The sequence below is a fragment of the Mus caroli genome, unplaced genomic scaffold, assembly GCF_978045245.1.
Source record: "Mus caroli unplaced genomic scaffold, Mus_caroli_1 scaffold_6, whole genome shotgun sequence".
Lineage (NCBI taxonomy): Eukaryota > Metazoa > Chordata > Mammalia > Rodentia > Muridae > Mus > Mus caroli.
The window spans coordinates 97324365-97341327 of NW_028227261.1; the positions used below are offsets into that span (position 1 = coordinate 97324365).

Sequence of the window (16963 nt, forward strand, 5' to 3'; positions counted from 1 at the left end):
GCTTTCTCTTTCAAAAAAAACCAACAAACAACAACAAACCAAACCACCAGACAAGTGGGCAGGTGGTTTTGGGGATCAAAAAGATTTAGCTCTTGTAAAGAATGCTAATTGGTTTTCTTAAATTGAGTAAAATGGGGCCAGAGCAATGTCTCTCTCCATGGATTCGAGCTGTGCTGCCCTTGCAGAGCAACTGAGTCCGGTTCCCAGTACCCACTTCAAGTGGCTAACGACCACCGACCACCTAGAACTCAGCCCAGCACATCTGCCGCCCTCTTCTGGCAATTACATCCACACGAATTCATCCCACATAGACCCGTATGGAGATACATAATTAAAAATAAATAAACACATAATGTAGGTGAACTGTACTAACCCTCTCCATAGCACACGTACAGTGAAGCATTCCTACCTCTGTGCATGGTGTCTGTAACTCTAGCAAGGATCACACACCTCAGTTATTCCATCCTGGCATCATACAGGAGGTAGAGGCTACGTACATATGTGAGACAAAAAAGCCATTAAGACGCACAGAGTCCCTAACAAACATTTGTAGTAAACACTGTTCTTCAGAAAGCTGGGAGATAAGAGTGGTGGGGTTTTCTAAGCAGGTGTGGGCCCTCTGCCATCAGGAGAGAGATGAGCAGGGCTGACTGCCACACACCTTTCAGAGGTTTCCCGTGGCCAGGCCTGTAGTTTCCAGATACCCCTATTGGTGGACCAGTTTCACCCAGGAGTTGCTTAGTAATTTAAGTCGTGGCTCTCAGGCCTGGGTGGAGACCAGGAACTACCATGGTGAGGGGGTTCTCTGGATGTCTCAAAAGCACAGTTACTGGGAAACTGGTTTGGTGCGGTGCTTGTGCTGTTTGTCTCAGCATCTTTCAGATGTCTTCAGTCAGTGAGCTGCCAGTGCCCACTAGACCTTCCAAACCAGTCTCCTGAGGTGGGCTCTGTGATCTGTATTTTAAACAAACTTCCAAGGTCTGTCTCCTCCTTTATTTACAAACATTTCTTTGGGTCTGGCTACGTGATGGATACCATTCCAGGCTTGGGGATGTACTAGTGAATAAGACCAACTATGTATCTCCCTTAAAGAGACACATTTTGTCTCAGCTCTTGGAGGTGGGGTCTTAGAACCATTGCATTAAGATAAGAGGGGGTGGAGGGGAGGGTATGGGGAACTTTGGGGATAGCAGTGGAAATGTAAATGAAGAAAATACCTAATGAAAAATTAATTAATTAATTAACTAATTTTAAAAAAGGTAAGAGGGGGTGTCACCAGAGAAGAAGAAGGGTGGCAGGGTTGGAAGAGTCCACAAGAAAAAGAACCACAAAACACAATTTGTTTAAAGGTTTTATAATGTCATCTGATACATTGTATGCCCGTTTTTTAAAATTAAACTAAAACAAGGAGCTATTGTAGGGTATAGGAGGCAACGCTGAGCTGGGGTTAGGTTTGCCTATGGAAGAGCTCAAGGATTAGTTAAAGCCACAGGAACGAGTTATCCTGACTACCTCAGTTATATGTTGCTGGCAACAAACCCCCTTCAAAACAGTGCCTGGAAGCGGGCACTGATTTCCTTTTTATTTCTTATGATTCAGGGTGTAGGCAGGCAGCTCTAGTAATCTGCTTTAAGTTGCACGCTGGGTCTCTTCCCACAGAAAAGTTAATCCTGGTTTTCTTTTGCTGTTGTGGAAGGAGCTCCAGGGGCCTCTTACCCGATCAGCACATGGGCACGGCCAGCTCCATGCTAGGCTTCTCCCAGGGGTAATGTCTCAGGGCTGTCCCAAGGCCAGCACAAACCAACAGGCATCCTTGAGTCTGCTTTGTGTTCTCTGTCTCTGTCTCTCTCTCTGTCTCTCTGTCTCTGTCTCTCTCTCTCTTTCTCTGTGTGTGTCTCTCTCTCTCTGTCTCTCTCTCTTTCTCTCTCTCTCTCTCTCTCTCTCTCTCTCTCTCTCTCTCTCTCTCTCTCTTTCCTATTTGGGACCTGGCTGATATGCTAGGCCCTCCCCTGGCTCCTAGATATTCTTACTTGTGCGCATATAAGAATCTTCACTGGGCTGCTGTCAAAGAGCCATGAAAGCTGCCATGGGACCATCAGGAAATCCAGGCCAGGGCTATAGTCTATAGTCACCCTGAGTTAAAGACATATACTCCTGTGTCTTTTGTGCATCTGTTTCTGGGAGCAAAGTCTAAGTTTTGTGGAAGAGAGAGGGGGAGAGACAGAGACAGACAGAGAGAGAGAGAGAGAGAGAGAGAGAGAGAGAGAGAGAGAGAGAGAGAATGCTATATGCTGGTGCCCTTAAGGAGAGATCTCTTTGTGTTGTGAGTCTGAGACTGGAACTCAGGTTGCTATTCCTCTTCAAGAAGACCGTATGTGCACAAGTATCTTTGTTTACAATGTAACAATGTTGTGAGTCCAGATTTGTATCCTGTGATGTTCACCTAAACTGCACCACTAAAAATGCCCCCATGCAATTACAACCCCTGCCAAATAACCGAGTTGCATGACAGGCAATGAGACATGCTATTTTAACTTTCCTTTAGTCACTTGGTTCCTATCTCTAGCTATTATCAGCCATGCTATTGTGACTCATTCAGTACAGAAGTCTTGATCTGCGCTTGGATTTTTTTTTTTTTTTTTTTGGACTGAGTCCCTGTTTTTTCCCCCTTACATTAGTGTAAGGTGTTCAAGGTTGCTTCAGTGTTTCTCAGTGAAGAGCTGAAGAGAGAGTTTTCTTCCCCACAGATGAGTGCTTCCCTCTGCTCCAGTGAAAAGCTGGCCAGGCACAGCCAAGCCTTTCAGAATGGACCTGTTTCCTCTTGTTTGGTTTCCTCTTAGTTGACAGTCCTCATCTGTCCCTGTTTCCCACGCAAGTACGCAGGGCAGCCTAGCTGGGTTGGCTTTTCCCCGATTTTACCACAACTGGAGAAAACTGTGCATATTCCCACGGTTGCTTTTGTCCAAACTATGGAAAACTGGCCTTTTTGTTACTCATAACTGGCATGGGCTGTGTTTGGGTCAGGAGCCCAACACAAACTACAAAGAGTGACCTCAACCCAGGGAACTTGAGAAACATCTAGATAACACTGTTGGGAATTGTTCCCTCCCATGAACTGGCATTTGAACTATGAACTGGTTTTATGTACATTTTTTTATATTACTCAAGCTAGTGTAATGGAAAAGACTGCATTAGCATTTCATGGGCCAAAGAACTAGCTTAGAGATGGGCGTGCAGCTCAGTTGGTAAGAGTACTATCCTAGCTTCCACAGATCCTGGGTTTGCTCCTTAACACTGCATAAAGCAAGCATGGTGCTGCCTACCTGTGATCCCAGAATATGGGAAGTGGAGGCAGGAATATCAAAAGCCCAAGACCATCCTTGTCTATACCATATGGTTGAGGGGAGCCTCAAAGATATGAGACTCTTTCCAAAGCAAACAAAAACACACAACAAACCTGGTTTGACTAGAGTGTGTCAAAAGGTATTCTGGAGCTGTGTGCACAGCTTAGTGGCCGTGAGCACAGTTCAGTGGCCGTGAGCACAGCTCAGTGGCCGTGAGCACAGCTCAGTGGCCGTGAGCACAGCTCAGTGGTCGTGAGCACAGCTCAGTGGCCGTGAGCACAGCTCAGTGGCCGTGAGCACAGCTCAGTGGCCGTGAGCACAGGGCAGTGCTTGTGAGCATAGTTCAGTAGCTGTGAGCATAGTTCAGTAGCTATGAGCACAGGATAGTAGCTGTGAGCATAGTTCAATAGCTGTGAGCACAGTTCAGTATCTGTGAGCACGGGGCAGTAGCAGAGAACTTGTTTAGTATGCCAAGGCCAGGGGTTCAATCGCCAGCATCAAACAAAATATGGTAACTAAGGCTTAAAGGGATGGTTCCATGGTTAAGAGCAAATACTGTTTTTCTAGAGAACCATGTCCACAACCACTTGCACCTTCTTAACTCTTCTGGCCTTCAAAGGTGCCTGCTGTCATCTACACACACACAGAGACCACACCACACACACACACACACACACACACTTAAAATAAAAATAAATTAAGAATTCACAGTTGGGGTGACAGATTGGCACAATTGTATATAATGTGTTAATGTGTGAATTTGGGGAATATAAATGGAGGAGGAGGGGGGTCCCTTCACCTGCCTGTGCAAACAAAGCTCATTACTACAGTCTGTACAAGAAGGGAGAGAGACCTAAAGGCCTCCCAAATGTGTTTATCCAATAGTGTGATGATGAACCATGGTTACAGGGACTGACAGAATCAGTGGTTCCTGTGGTTGCAACTGCACTTGATTCTAGATCGTAATGAAAATGAAACCCTGAGACACAAAAGGATTTTTACCCTCTCATTATTGCCTGGTTTTTGATGAGGATTTTACTGGCTGTGTTATTGTCTGTCCTTCTGTCTAAAAGTGGAGGTTACAGCCCCAGAGCTGGTTTGAAAACACCTCACTCAGCAGGGCAGAGAGACAACGAAAGGGTGTGGCCTTACCTGCAGGCGACTCTGTTGTGGAGAATGGGTGGGGAACCATAAAGCCCTGACTCCTTTGACTGCTTCAAGTAGGCAAGACATTGAGAGCGCATCTAGACACCCAATCCAGATTTTTATTCTGCCTTTCAGGGGACACTACCAGATGCGTTTCAGTCTATCTCTTTACATCATGGCACTCTAACTAATGACTGATCATGTATTTAGCAAGCCAGGTCATAAAAGGATTTTGACCTAGGACTGTTAAGACACAACAGAATTCCTATTGTTCAAGGGGGACAAGCAAACGTGAGCTGGCACGTGGGTGCTGGGAACCAAACCTGGTTCTTCAGCAAAAGCCACAAGTGCTCCTAACTGGCCATCCATCTCTCTAGCCCCACCATCATGGCTGGGCAGGCATAGCAGCTGGAATATGGATCACCTACCTGATCACATGGCATCCACAGATCCATAGCAGAAAGGGACGGATGCTGGTGTTCATCTTGCTCGCTCCTTTTGTTTTGGTCTGAAACCCCAGCCTTACCATCCCAGGCTTACGATGCCCACACTGAGGGCAGAGCTTCCTATGTAATGAACCCAGTCTAGAAATTCTCCTATAGACATGTGCAAGGTTTATACCCTGGGTGATTTTACACAATCACAAAGTATGAGCCCTTTCTGGAAAAAGAAAACAAAAACAAAAAGGGGTGGTGGTGGTGGTGAAGAATAGCCACAAATCCCTGGCATTGGGAAGAACTTTTTAGGGGATTTCCAGAAGTCTTCCAAAGGGCAAATGCACATTAATAGTAGAACGAAGATCAAACAGTGATGTGAAGTAGAAAAGAGCAAACACCTTACAGGGCAGGAGGTTAGCAGACTCGTGGCTAGTGAGGACCATCGGGAAGGAGGAAACCTTGGAGACAAGACTTAAACTCAGGGTGATCTCAGCAGGCAGCCTTGGTGGTCCGAGTCCTTGCAGGAGGATGATGTGGGTACCTTCAAGGAGAAGCAAGCAAGACACTTAAGCCAACGCATGGGCTGTGAGGACGGAGGCTGTGGTGATATCAACGACCCGAGAGAAGCTTAGGGAGGTTGCTATGGTTTGAGTTTGGTTTGTTGCCTCCAAAGCTTGTGTTGCGACTTGATTCACTGTGTAGTGATATTGAGACGTGATGGGGTCTAAAAGTTGACGTCTTTCTTACCGGATTGGGTTAGTCATTGCGCCCTACCCCACCCCCACAAGAACTGATTATACAGTAGTACAATATGCCTGTAATCCTGGATGGTACCCAGAAGGCTAAGGTGGTAGGAGGAGTTCCAGGCCAGCCTAGGCTACAAAGTCAGTTCCAGGCTACTCTGAGACTTCGTTATAAAACAAAAGGAAGCAAAGGTTGGGTTGTAGGGGTGCAGACCTTTAATCCTAGCACTTGGGAGGCAGAGGCAGGTGGATCTCTGAGCTCGAGGCCACTCTGGTTTACAGTGTAAGTTCCAGGACAGCCAGAGTTACAGAGAGAAACCCTATCTTGAAAAGCCAAAAAAAAAAAGGGCTGGTGAGAGATGGTTCAGCAGGTAAGAGCACTGACTGCTCTTCTGGAGGTCCTGAGTTCAAATCCCAGCAATCACATGGTGGCTCACAACCACCCATAATGAGATCTGACACTGGGCTGACCTGAGCAAGTGGGGTTGACCAGAGCAAGCAGAGGTCCTAAAAATTCAATTCCAAACAACCACATGAAGGCTTACAACCACGTGTACAGTTACAGTGTACTCACACACATAAAATAAATAAATAATCTTTAAAAAAAAAAAAAGAAAGAAAGAAAAGCCAAGAAAAAGAAAAGAAAAGAAAAGAAAGAAAGAAAGAAAGAAAGAAAGAAAGAAAGAAAGAAAGAAATAAGGCAGCCGATGGTTATGAAGTGAGGCAGCCCTTCCTGAAGGGCCCTCTTTTCACTTTCACAGAGCAATAGGAAGCCTTCACAGGAAGATCAGATGTGACTGTCCTGTCTAGGTTTCTTGGCCTCCAGATCCATGCCATGGCGACAGAAGACAAAGATGAAGAAATGGGAGAGTGACCTTTTCCAATGCGACTTCTGGAGAGCTGCATCTTGGGAGGCAAAGCTAGGACTGAGGAGGAGCCATGTGTGTGCTTGGACATCCTGTCCGGAACCCTAAAAGCCTCATTCAGCCAGGTCCCTTCCTTGAAGACGAGTCTTGAGAACTCCGCTGTCCCCCACAGTACACGAGCCCTTTAACTCCACACGTGACTCGTGTTTACAGAGGCACTGCTGGACAGCCTGTTTGTACCGCGATGCAATGGATGCGTGTCCCATGGAAAAAATGAAAAAGCCATCCCAGCAGGACGCCAGGGCGCAGTTGAGGAAATCCTGTGATGTGTCATCTGAGCAACACTAGAAGGTCGCCAGAGCACTGGGCAGTCCAGAAGCAGCTCTGTTCTTGAAATGTCACCAGGAGGTGGAGCGCCGTGCTCTGGGCACAGATCAAGTTTCTGGTGTCTCAGGGATGAATTGGAAAGCCAAGAGAGCTGAATTCTCAGGCGATGTCTCTGCCTGAATGTGAGTTCCCACTGAGGCTTGGGCACCTAAGTTCTTCCACTGGCTTCTCCCACCACGGGGCTGGACCAGCTATGTCAGGAAAACATCATTCCTGCCCCGCGAGGTGACGGTGGCCATTTTCCTTTCTCTTTTATCCTCATCCAAAGCTCTGTTTCCTGTTCCACCCTTCAACCATGTGAGTTTCCAGTGGGAGTTAAGAGGGCTTGAGGCAGGGCACCCTTCCAGCACCCTCTCCATGACTGTGCCCTGATGTAGCCTTGGCATGTCAAACAACCAGGGCTTTGCTCTCGGGTAGTGGAAACAAAAAGCAAAATATTTTTGCTCACTCAAAAAAAATTTACACATTCTTCCACAAGTGTATTCCCCAGAGATACAACACCTTTATTGTTAAATAGGCTAGAGATCATGTGGTACAAAATTCAGAAGACACCAAAATGTTTAGTGTAAAAGGTAAACTCACCCTCCCTTCACTGACTGGTCAGGGTTCCTCCTAGAGAGGCAAGGGCCTCTCTGGGTTGTTTTTCTGTGTATCCTACGTACTTTAATATGTTTATTTTAAGGTCCTCTCCCCTGTGACTACTACCCTCATCACTCCCTCCTCTCCTGTCACATGATTAGCTGCTATTGGCCTCAGAAGAGGGAGCCAAGGTCAAGGGCAGAGAAAGCATGATGTCTGGGAGTCTTGTCTGTAGGGGATAGCCCGTCTCCATCTCCTCTTCCTTTCCCCTCTGCCCTTTTGCTTGGTGAGGTTAGAGTATGGCTGGAAAGCTTGAGAAACCATTTTCTCTGGGCTCTGGAAAGTGATAGTACCCATTTCAGGAGGGATCACTGCTTAAACACGACAGCCATAGATGAGGCTTCCTTCCTCTGGTTTCTCTGTCTCGGTTTCTAAAACCTCAATACATTAGGTTTCCGGAGCACGACTCCAAAGTCCTTCAACTTACACTTTTGCTTTCCCCAACAGCAGCAAATTCATAGGGTCTAGTATGGTCTGGTTCTATCCGTTCTAAGATTCGTGCCTGAGGGGCCTCAGGGGTTCCTGAAAGGCACAAGCGTCCTGAGAGAAATGGTCAATGCTATCTCTCCCTATAAGGACAGTCTGGAGGTCCGGCTGCCTTTCTTGTCAGGGACAGCTGCTCCATGATTTTCAACTTTTTATTTGAGTCTGTAATCACTGTCAAGTAGGCCATGATCAGCATTTACCTTTGGATGTGTTGACAGGTGCCTTTAGCTGCCAGGAAGCTGGTCATCACTGACAGGAGATGGAGTCCTTCCTGGGGGTGCTGGAGAAGGCTCTTGTCCCAGCCCTCAGTGATCTCTAATGTGTTGTCTGCCTCCTTCTCCAAGGTTTCAGGCTTCCTTCATGTATAAATGCTCCCCAAGATTCTCTAAATCCACCTGCCTCTGCCTCCCGAGTGCTGGGATTAAAGGCGTGCGCCACCACGCCCGGCTAAGATTCTCTTCTTAAACCCGGTGTGAATAACTCCCTCTTAGTCTTTAAGTGATTAAGTTTCTCAGTTCTGTATAGAACTGCTGTTTCCAGTAGCTCAGGAGGGCGTTAAACCACTATGTAGCTGAGTATGAGCTTGGGTTTGGGTTGGTTTTGTTGTTTGTTTGTTGGGTCAGAGTCTTACCTTCTATTCCTGGTGAGCCTAGAACTTGCTATGTACAGAGGCCAGAATGATTTTGAGCTCACAAGAGACTCATCTGCTCTTGTCTTTTGGATGCAGGGATGAAAAGGATGTATCACTATGTCAGGCAAGCTTGACTTTTGAATCGCCTACCTCTGTCTTCAAGTGCTGGGATTATGGGCACATGTCAGGCAGCACTATGCCTACTTTTATGCAGTGCTGAGCTGAGAAAGCCATAGCCCTCAAGCTTCCGAATGCTGCGACCCTTTAATACAGTTCCTCGTGTGTGGTGACCCCCCCCAACCATAAAATTGCTTTTGTTACTTCATAACTGTAATTTTGCTACTGTTATGCATTATAATGTAAATATCCGATATGCAGGATATCTGGTATGCAGCCTGCAACCCACAGGTTGAAAACCACTGTAATGGAGCCCTGTGCGCGTTAAGCAAGCTCTCTTGTGGCTGAGTCATATCCCCAAGACTTGCTTATCATCCATCCTAGCTCCCTGCACTAGAAGACATCACCCAGAGGAGGGGGTGGGGGTGGTTTGTTTTGTCCACTGACGCCGGTGTCTCCTAAACGCGTAGAGCAGTGCCTGACACACAGTAGGTGCCTAATAAATAGTCAAGTGAATGCTCTACCTTTGAGGGGTCCTGGCTGATGAACACTTCTTAACTGATACCTGACTGCTTCCTCCTTTCTCTTTTTGGGTCAGGGACTTGCCACCCACAGCCACCACAGGGGAAAGGCCTGCTTGGTTCTCCACGGAAAGTTCCCTCTCACTTCTTGTCACCTCTGAGTATAACCACTCTTTCTCTCTTTCCGCATTTCTTTCCCTTGCCAGCTTTAACACTTGCTTCATCCCTCCTCTCCCCCCCCCCCCCCCGCCACCGCCCCGCCCCGACAATAGAAGAAACCAAGCTTATTTTAAAACTAGAGCCTGTGAGCCCAAAGGACATCTTTCACATATATAAGATACCTTCTATAGCTGACTCTCTTACCCTAAATGCAATAGGAAGCCCCGGCCACTAGTCACTTGCTTGTGCAGCTCATTTGTCTTCCTTTGTACACCCATCCTGCTGGAATACAGGAAGCTGCTCTCGTCCAGTCACTCTGACCCACGAAACGGCAACCTTCTGTGGTTCAACCCGGTGATTTTAGTCTCAGTGGAGGCCCTCCAAAGCACAATGCTGTAAGCCTTATTCTTTCCTCGTGCTCCATCAACACCACTTACCCGCCCCTCTCTGTTCTGGAACCCCTCGTGTGCTTGCATTAACAGCACAAATAATTCATAAGCATTAGCAAGTCAGCGGGGAGCCCCACCAATCAATCACTGTCCAGATTTCCTGAGTCTTGATGCGAATGACTGATGGTCTGTGTTGCTTTTTCCAGTAAACTCTTCCCACTAATTCTCCTAAACAATGGCTGCTCTGCAGTATTGGGCACTAGATATTCTAAACAAACGGTGTCTTCCTGGGGAGGCTGCTAACTCTGCTTGCTTCTCATACCGCGGCACCCCTCCTCCATCAATCTGGTCTATTACTAGAGGTGAACTTTTAGCCTGCTGCATTTCTTCTTCTGTCATGAAATCACCCCTCAGTTTGTCGTTTGGGGATTTTTTGGATTTTGGGGGCCAGCACCACTAAGACAAAGAACAAACTAATTTATTTGAGCTTAATAGCAATAGGGCTGTTCCTGGGGTCCCTGCATTGCTCCAGCAAACAGCAGCGGGACTATTGAGGGGTCTGTGAGTTGTGACTTTGCCCCCCAAATGACTGTCCAGGGACACCATCTATCTACATGAGTCCCTTTGGGCCTGGATCCATTCTCCACGGCTCAGTACAGTCCTGTTCATAACTGGGCCCCATTTGCTGGCTAAATTCAACGGTGAAGATTACATGTCCATCCAGAAACCCCATTCACGTAAGATTGGGCGTGTCAACTCTTAAGATCACCTGTCGTTCAAGCTAATAGCATCATGCCAATCCAGCTGCACCAGATTAAAAGGCTGGACTTTAGTGTTTTGGCTCCGAGAACAAAACAGTAACAGGAGACCAGAAGGGTAAAAGTAATCTGAGGTCTACGGAGCACATCAAAGGAGGGAAAGCAAGGCAGACTAAAAGGACAGTCTCCTCTACTCATCAGTCACGCGCGTGCATGCGTGCGTGCGTGCGTGCGTGTGTGTGTGTGTGTGTGTGTGTGTGTGTGTGTGTCACAGACCATAAAACCTGACACCTAGCGAGGAGGTCAATGGGCTTCAGATCGTCCCCAGTGTCACCAGCTGGGAGCCCATTCCCAACTGTTTTCCATGAAACTGAGCTTAAGAACTAACAAAACCCAAACCAACTGTCAAGATTGAAGAAAAAAACTTCATGCAAAACATTGGCCACATTTGAACTTAATCACAACAGATTAGGTACAGACAAGACGAAATTAATTTTATTTTAGGGGGGAGTTTTCTTCATTTTGTTCGTTTTCTTTTTAATGATTTATTTTTGTTTATTCCCATTTGTATTTTACCTGCATATATGTCAGGGTAAGATTGTTGGATCCCCTGGAACTGGGGTTACAGTTATGAGCTGCCATTTGGGTGCTGGGAATTGAACCCAAGTCCTCTGGAAGAACAGCCAGTGCTTTTAAAAATGGTTAAGCCATCTCCAGCCCCTCTTTGTTTTTTTCTTGAGACATGGTTTCTTTATAGAGTCCTGGAATTTGCTATGTAGATCAAGCTTGCCTAGAACTCATGGGGACCTGCCTGCCTCTGCTTTCAATGCTAGGATTAAAGATGTAGGCCACCATACCTAGGCCTTTATGTATTTACTATCACAAACGTAACATCAAGACATTAATCAATTTAAAAAACCAAAAACTAAAATTTCGAAGGTGGGCATGGTGATGCATGACTTTAACCTCAGCACCCAGGAGGCAGAGACAGGCAGATCCCTGAGTTCAAGTTCAGCTTGGTCTACAGAAGGAGTTCCCAGGTAGCCAGAGCTACACAGAAATACCTGATAGGTTGGCTATCCGTTTGCCAGTGAAATGGGCCAATTCAAGCCAGATTAGAATATATTAAAGGCAGGTTTACTGGGAAAGTGCTCTGGGGGTGGTGGGGTAGGTGAGTTCATTGGCCCCAAGGACCTAGGGAAGTCATGGAGTGGGGGGAGGTTAGGGGAACAGAAAGACAGGAGTGTGTGCAGAAAAGGAGGAAGAGGGAGAGGCAGGGAGAGGAGGGATGGAGGGAGGGAAAGAAAGAAGGAGAGAGGAAGGGAGGAGGGAGAGAGGGAAGGAGGAAGAAAAAGAGGCAGACCAACATGCCTGGATTATGTAGGGAAGAGCCTCTGGGAGAAGGGCAGCCCAGCTGGTAGGTTGGAATGTTTAGAATTGGGGGCAGGGTATGTCAGGTAGGACTGGGGGATGCTGCTGGGAGAACCTGGACCCAGGTATGCTTTGGTATGTAAAATATGTACCTTAGTCCCTTGTCCAGGGGTCGGAAAGGGGAGTTAGAGGATAAATTTAAGAGAGAAAAACCAACTCAAACCTCCCAAACTTTATTATTATTGTTATATAGTCTTTGTTTTGGTTTTTTCACAGGGTTTCTCTGTGTAGCTCTGACTATTCTGGAACTTTATAGGTCAGGCTGACCTCAGACTCACAGAGACCCACCAGCCTCTGCCTCCCAAATGCTGAGATTAAAGGCATGGACCACAATGCCTGGCTTTAAAACTCTATTATCTGCATTCTTAGCAAGTGTGTCCGTGTCACCTTTCCACAGTCACTTGTTTTCAGCTTTTCCACTCATCGTTGTTTTCATGTTGCAGTACACTTTCATAATTTCATTTATTTATTGTGTGTATGTATGCGTGTGCACACATGTGAAACATCAGAAGACAACCTGCACAGTTCTCTTCCACTCTGACAGGTCTTGGGGATTGACTGAACTCAGGACAGAAAGCTTGGCTGCAAGTTTCCTTACCCACAAACCCAGTAGTAGGGACCCAGCAAGATTTCATTGTAATAACTATTTCAACCACTGTATCAGAACACAATCAGTCATTACTCTACCTTTGAACATCCACTTGTTTCCAGTTGGGCATGAATAAGAGTGAGTTCCAGGAGAAGCCAGGGGTACCCAGAGAAGCACTTGTCTCGAAAAGTGAACAAAAAAAAATTAATTCGTTAAAAAAATAACTTTTAGAGCTTTTCACTGAAGTTCTCAGCTATTTTCCAGCTCAAATCTGAGAACACTGCTTTAAGCAGTGATGAGCAGAGAAAAGGTAACAATGTATTCCGGCAGGCTTTATTTAAACTGGACAGTTCTAACAATTCCCAGGTCCCTCACCTTAGCAGTCCAAAAAGTGTTAAAGGATGATGGATGAATGATTGAGATAGGCACTTAAGAAATGAGTCTGGGGCAGGGCTTAGTTCACTGGAAGACATTCGTGCTTACTGTGTGCAAAACGCTGGATTCAAGCCTCATCAAGGGGAAAAAAATCATTTAAAGTGGACTAAATAAATTCCCGTTCTTTTTTTTTTTTTTTTTTTTTTCAATTCCCCACACTCCCCCGGATCCAAGCGTAGGCATTTGTATTATTTAGGGCACAGAGAGCGCAAGGCTTTGGTAGCAGATCACACAGCAGCTGGTAGAGGACACTGTGTGCAGTCAGCTGTCTCTGAATTTCAAGTCTTCCCACCATGCTTGGGGGAGGAGGGTGACCCAGTACTCCCTGCAGGGAAGTAGAAGACTGACGGCCAGGTGGGACTCAGTGGGCAGCCTCGCCAATCCCTCTGGGGGTTCTTCCTTCCGGACGCTGGGCTCCCATGGCTCCGAGCATGCCCAGTGCTCTCCCCGCCAGTCTGAAAAGTGCTGCCCTGGCGCCCGAGCTCCAGGTTTTGCGTGCGATCCTAGGCGGGGCCAGGACAGTGCAACCCCTAGGACTCCAGGCTCTGTAGGAATTCCCCGGACGCGAGGTTCTGGCGGCGCCCGCAGCGGTGCACTACCTTGGGACGGAGACCAGGATCTAAGCCAGGAAGTCAGGCACTGCTGAGGGTCTCATGGTGACATAGGAACAAAAGGTTCTCCGGACATCTAGCACCCAGGTCCGACCATAGAATCCTAACCATCCCTCCATCCTTTTGTTATCATATTCATTCAACAAAACGTTTTTAGTTCTTACTGGAAGCCGAGCGTCGTTTAGAGGCTGGGTCTCTTGAGAGGCGGAGCTACCGAGCTGACACAGAGGGGAGGTACTCCTTAAGGGGAAATCTAAGTCGCGAGAGACAAGCGGCAACCGACTCCAGCTGCCCCTCCGCTCGCCTTTCCGTTTTACGGTCACAAAGCTTGCGCTCGTTTTGGTTTGGTTTGGTCTGGTTTTTTTTTTTTGCACTGCCTTTTTCGTCCCAAGAAAGCTTCCTCGTTTAGCTGCGTGACTGAATGGTATTTGTCACCTGATCTGGTTGTTCCACCAGCTCTCACCGGGCCACCCCCTATCTTTCTTGCCTGGCTCCTTTCCCCTGTTCTTAAGAATTTATCACCTAATACACTGCGTTGTTTACGGACCTGTTGTTTGTTGCGAGAAACTCCCTTCCAAACTCCCAACAAGGGACAGAGGTTTTGTCTATATATTAAGTGTGAAGAACGTAAGTAACTGTTGAATGGATAAGTGATACTTGCTTGGAGTGCGATAATGGACTTGGAGAGGGAGCAAGAGGTCAGGGCTAATTTAGAAAGGTAGCCAGAAAGGTCTCTCCTACGAGAGGCACCTGAATGGTGAGAGGGCTCGAAACACCAGCAAAGCAGGGCAAAAGACGTCCTACCCCGAGGGAAAGGCAGTGTAAAGGTCTCCAGGCGGGTCAAGTTCAGAGGGTATGATGGGGAGGAAGGTGCAGTCGGAGCGCAGGAAGGCAGGTGTGGGAGGAGGCGGAAGAGGCCGGCTGGAACGCCCGCCACTAGGGGCCCTACAGGCTTTGGGAAGGGCTAACCTGCCTGGTGTCCTAGGACCAGCAAAGGAGCCCTGCGACCCCCAACTCAGCCACGGAGCCGCTGGAGTCAGCGCGACCCCCAACTCAGCCACGAAGCCACCGTGCAAGGCTCGCTGTCATTTCAGATTCGTTGAGCGCCAAGCCCTTGCCATTCCTAGGCATGCAATCCGGGAAAGCCAGGCACACAGTAGGTGTTCAATAAATGCTAAAGGCACGAATGGCTGCGTGCGTGAGCCAGGGGACCTGGAGGTCTGCGGGAGTTTGGCAGATGGTCCGCGGAGGCCAGTGGCAGCGTCCCACGGGTTTGCCCCGGGCCCGCCCCTGTCCCGGGTCACCCGCCCCGCGCGCGGGCCCGTCGCGGCTACAGCCCGGCCGGCGGGAGCCGCCCGCGGGCTGCACTGGGCATGCTCAGACGGCGGCCAGGTCGCGGCGCGAGCGAGCTTCAGTGCCGCCCGCCCGCGCGACCTACCTGGGCGCCCCGCGCCCCCGGATGCTGCAGGTATGGGAGACTGGGTCCTCTGCGGGGAGGGTCGGAGCGCGGGCTGCTGCGATCGCGGACACGCGGGGCTTACCCAACCCCCACCCGGTCCGGGGTTCGGCGGACACGCGGGAGGACTAGCGGGAGAGCTGGTAGCCCCAGGTCTCCGCGCCACGTCGGGCATCCGGGGGGCGCAGGCCCAGATCACCTGGCGGGGCTGGGGCGGGGCGCGGGCGTGGGCGGCAAAAGGCTGGGCGTTCTGGACGCAGCGGCGCGGGCGTGGGCGTGCGCTCCAGTCTGGCCGAGCCCTGGGCTTGGCGCCGAGGTATCCGCAGCCCGGCAGAGGGGGCGCACCGCTGCGGGGATCTAGCTCTCCGCGGTCCCCGAAGCTCAGCCACCCGGGGCGAATTCCCCTTCAGATTGCAAAGATGGCATTTCCTGGGCCTGGCACGAACTCCAGTGCCAAACCAATCCGCCCCGTTCCGCGGGCGACCGGGGTGGCGTTTCTGTTAACTTGCGGTGACACTGCTGCGTTGTGCAGGGAGAGAGCGCGCCCGGAAACCCCCGCCCCCGGTTGCTGCCTCCTAAACTTATTACGAACTTGAGGGTTGCCTTTAAAAAATTCATGAGAAGTTAAGATAACTTGACACCTGGGTGTTCCGTGAAGGTACAGGGAACTTGTGGTTGGGAAACGCGAGACCTAGGTTCAAGTTGGGCTCTTCCCCTTGGCCAGCTGGTGACCTTGGACGAGTCGTTTAACCTCTCTGATCCTCCATTTCCTCCACTGCACGCAGGCAGCAATAATGCCCACCTCGCCTGGTTGGTGGTGGATTAAGTAGGATAAATGGTGTGGAGGTGTTTGGCTCCGTGCCCGGCATAAAGCAAGCGAGCAGTTGGCGTGATGTGATTTTAATTCAGTTAGAGACCCTCATGGCTCCCATTTTGTCAGGAAGGTAGAATTAGGCAGTCATTTTCTGGGTCTGTGTTTGTGCCCAGGAGAACGTCTGCTGAGGCTTTGAAAAAAGGAACTCCACAGAGCGGTGGTGAGCTGAGAGCCTCTTGTTTAATGGCAGTCTCTGTGAGTTCTGAAACTCCAGAAGTTGACACTCGGGCCTCACAGAGAGAACTATTTTTGCAAGATGATCCATCTTGCAAATGTCGAAGCGGATGAATTGGAAATTCTGGTTGGGAAAATGATGCATATTCTGCAAAGCACTCATGCTTAACCTTCTGTTTTTGGACTGGGGTCTGTTAGCTTCTCACAGCGGGTTTGATCGTTCTTTGTGGTGGGTGCTCCTTGTGAGTCACAGAGTGCCCAAACGCCTCTGCTCAGTAGATTCCAGTAGCAGCCTGCTTCCGACTGTGACTACCAGGAATGCCTCTATATAGTGTCTGGATTGAAGTGCCCCACCTCCCCCACCCCACCCCAGTCGTCCCTCTTTCCCCTTTTAGTAGAATTAACTGAGTGAGATAACCTCCGCTTTCTGTGTAACCTAGGCTAAATGAGGATTTCATCTGGAATTTTGTTTTCTTTTTTCAATGATAATATCGAACCTTTGCAGTCACCTTGCAGAGCTGTGCTGGGTAGGTGGACTCTCTCATTTCAGTTTTACAGGTCTCCCTCTGAGACTGGTGTCACGATTCCCATTTTATAGAGGAAGACACTGAGGCTCTGAGCAGGCAACTGTACCGTCCTGGGTATGACTGGGATGGAGGAGTCCATGCTTCTGGTTCTGGGGGCAGAGCTTTTCCTTCTGGATAAGACCGCCATGTGTGTCTTACACAGATGCCTTCCCGATGATTAAATCAAGATCTAGAGTGTATTGG

The 16963-nt window shown here is 48.7% G+C and overlaps 1 protein-coding gene across 6 annotated transcripts in view; it reads left to right on the plus strand.

The window, feature by feature from the left end:
• Ptpn3 (protein tyrosine phosphatase non-receptor type 3) overlaps positions 1-16963 on the plus strand; it is a 150524-nt gene that overhangs the window by 25358 nt on the left and 108203 nt on the right. The window contains exon 1 of one of the 6 annotated variants that reach the window (XM_021159378.3): positions 13634-13776. The exons of 3 other annotated variants lie outside the window; for them this stretch is intronic. Coding sequence is in view for 1 of the 3 variants with exons in the window: in XM_021159375.3 (XP_021015034.3) it covers positions 14548-14845 (298 nt within the window). In the remaining 2 variants the exon portion in view is untranslated. Of the gene's footprint in view, positions 1-13633; positions 13777-14547; positions 14846-15048; positions 15158-16963 lie in introns of those variants that run through there. 2 more of the 6 variants (XM_021159375.3, XM_021159377.3) reach the window with 2 other exon arrangements.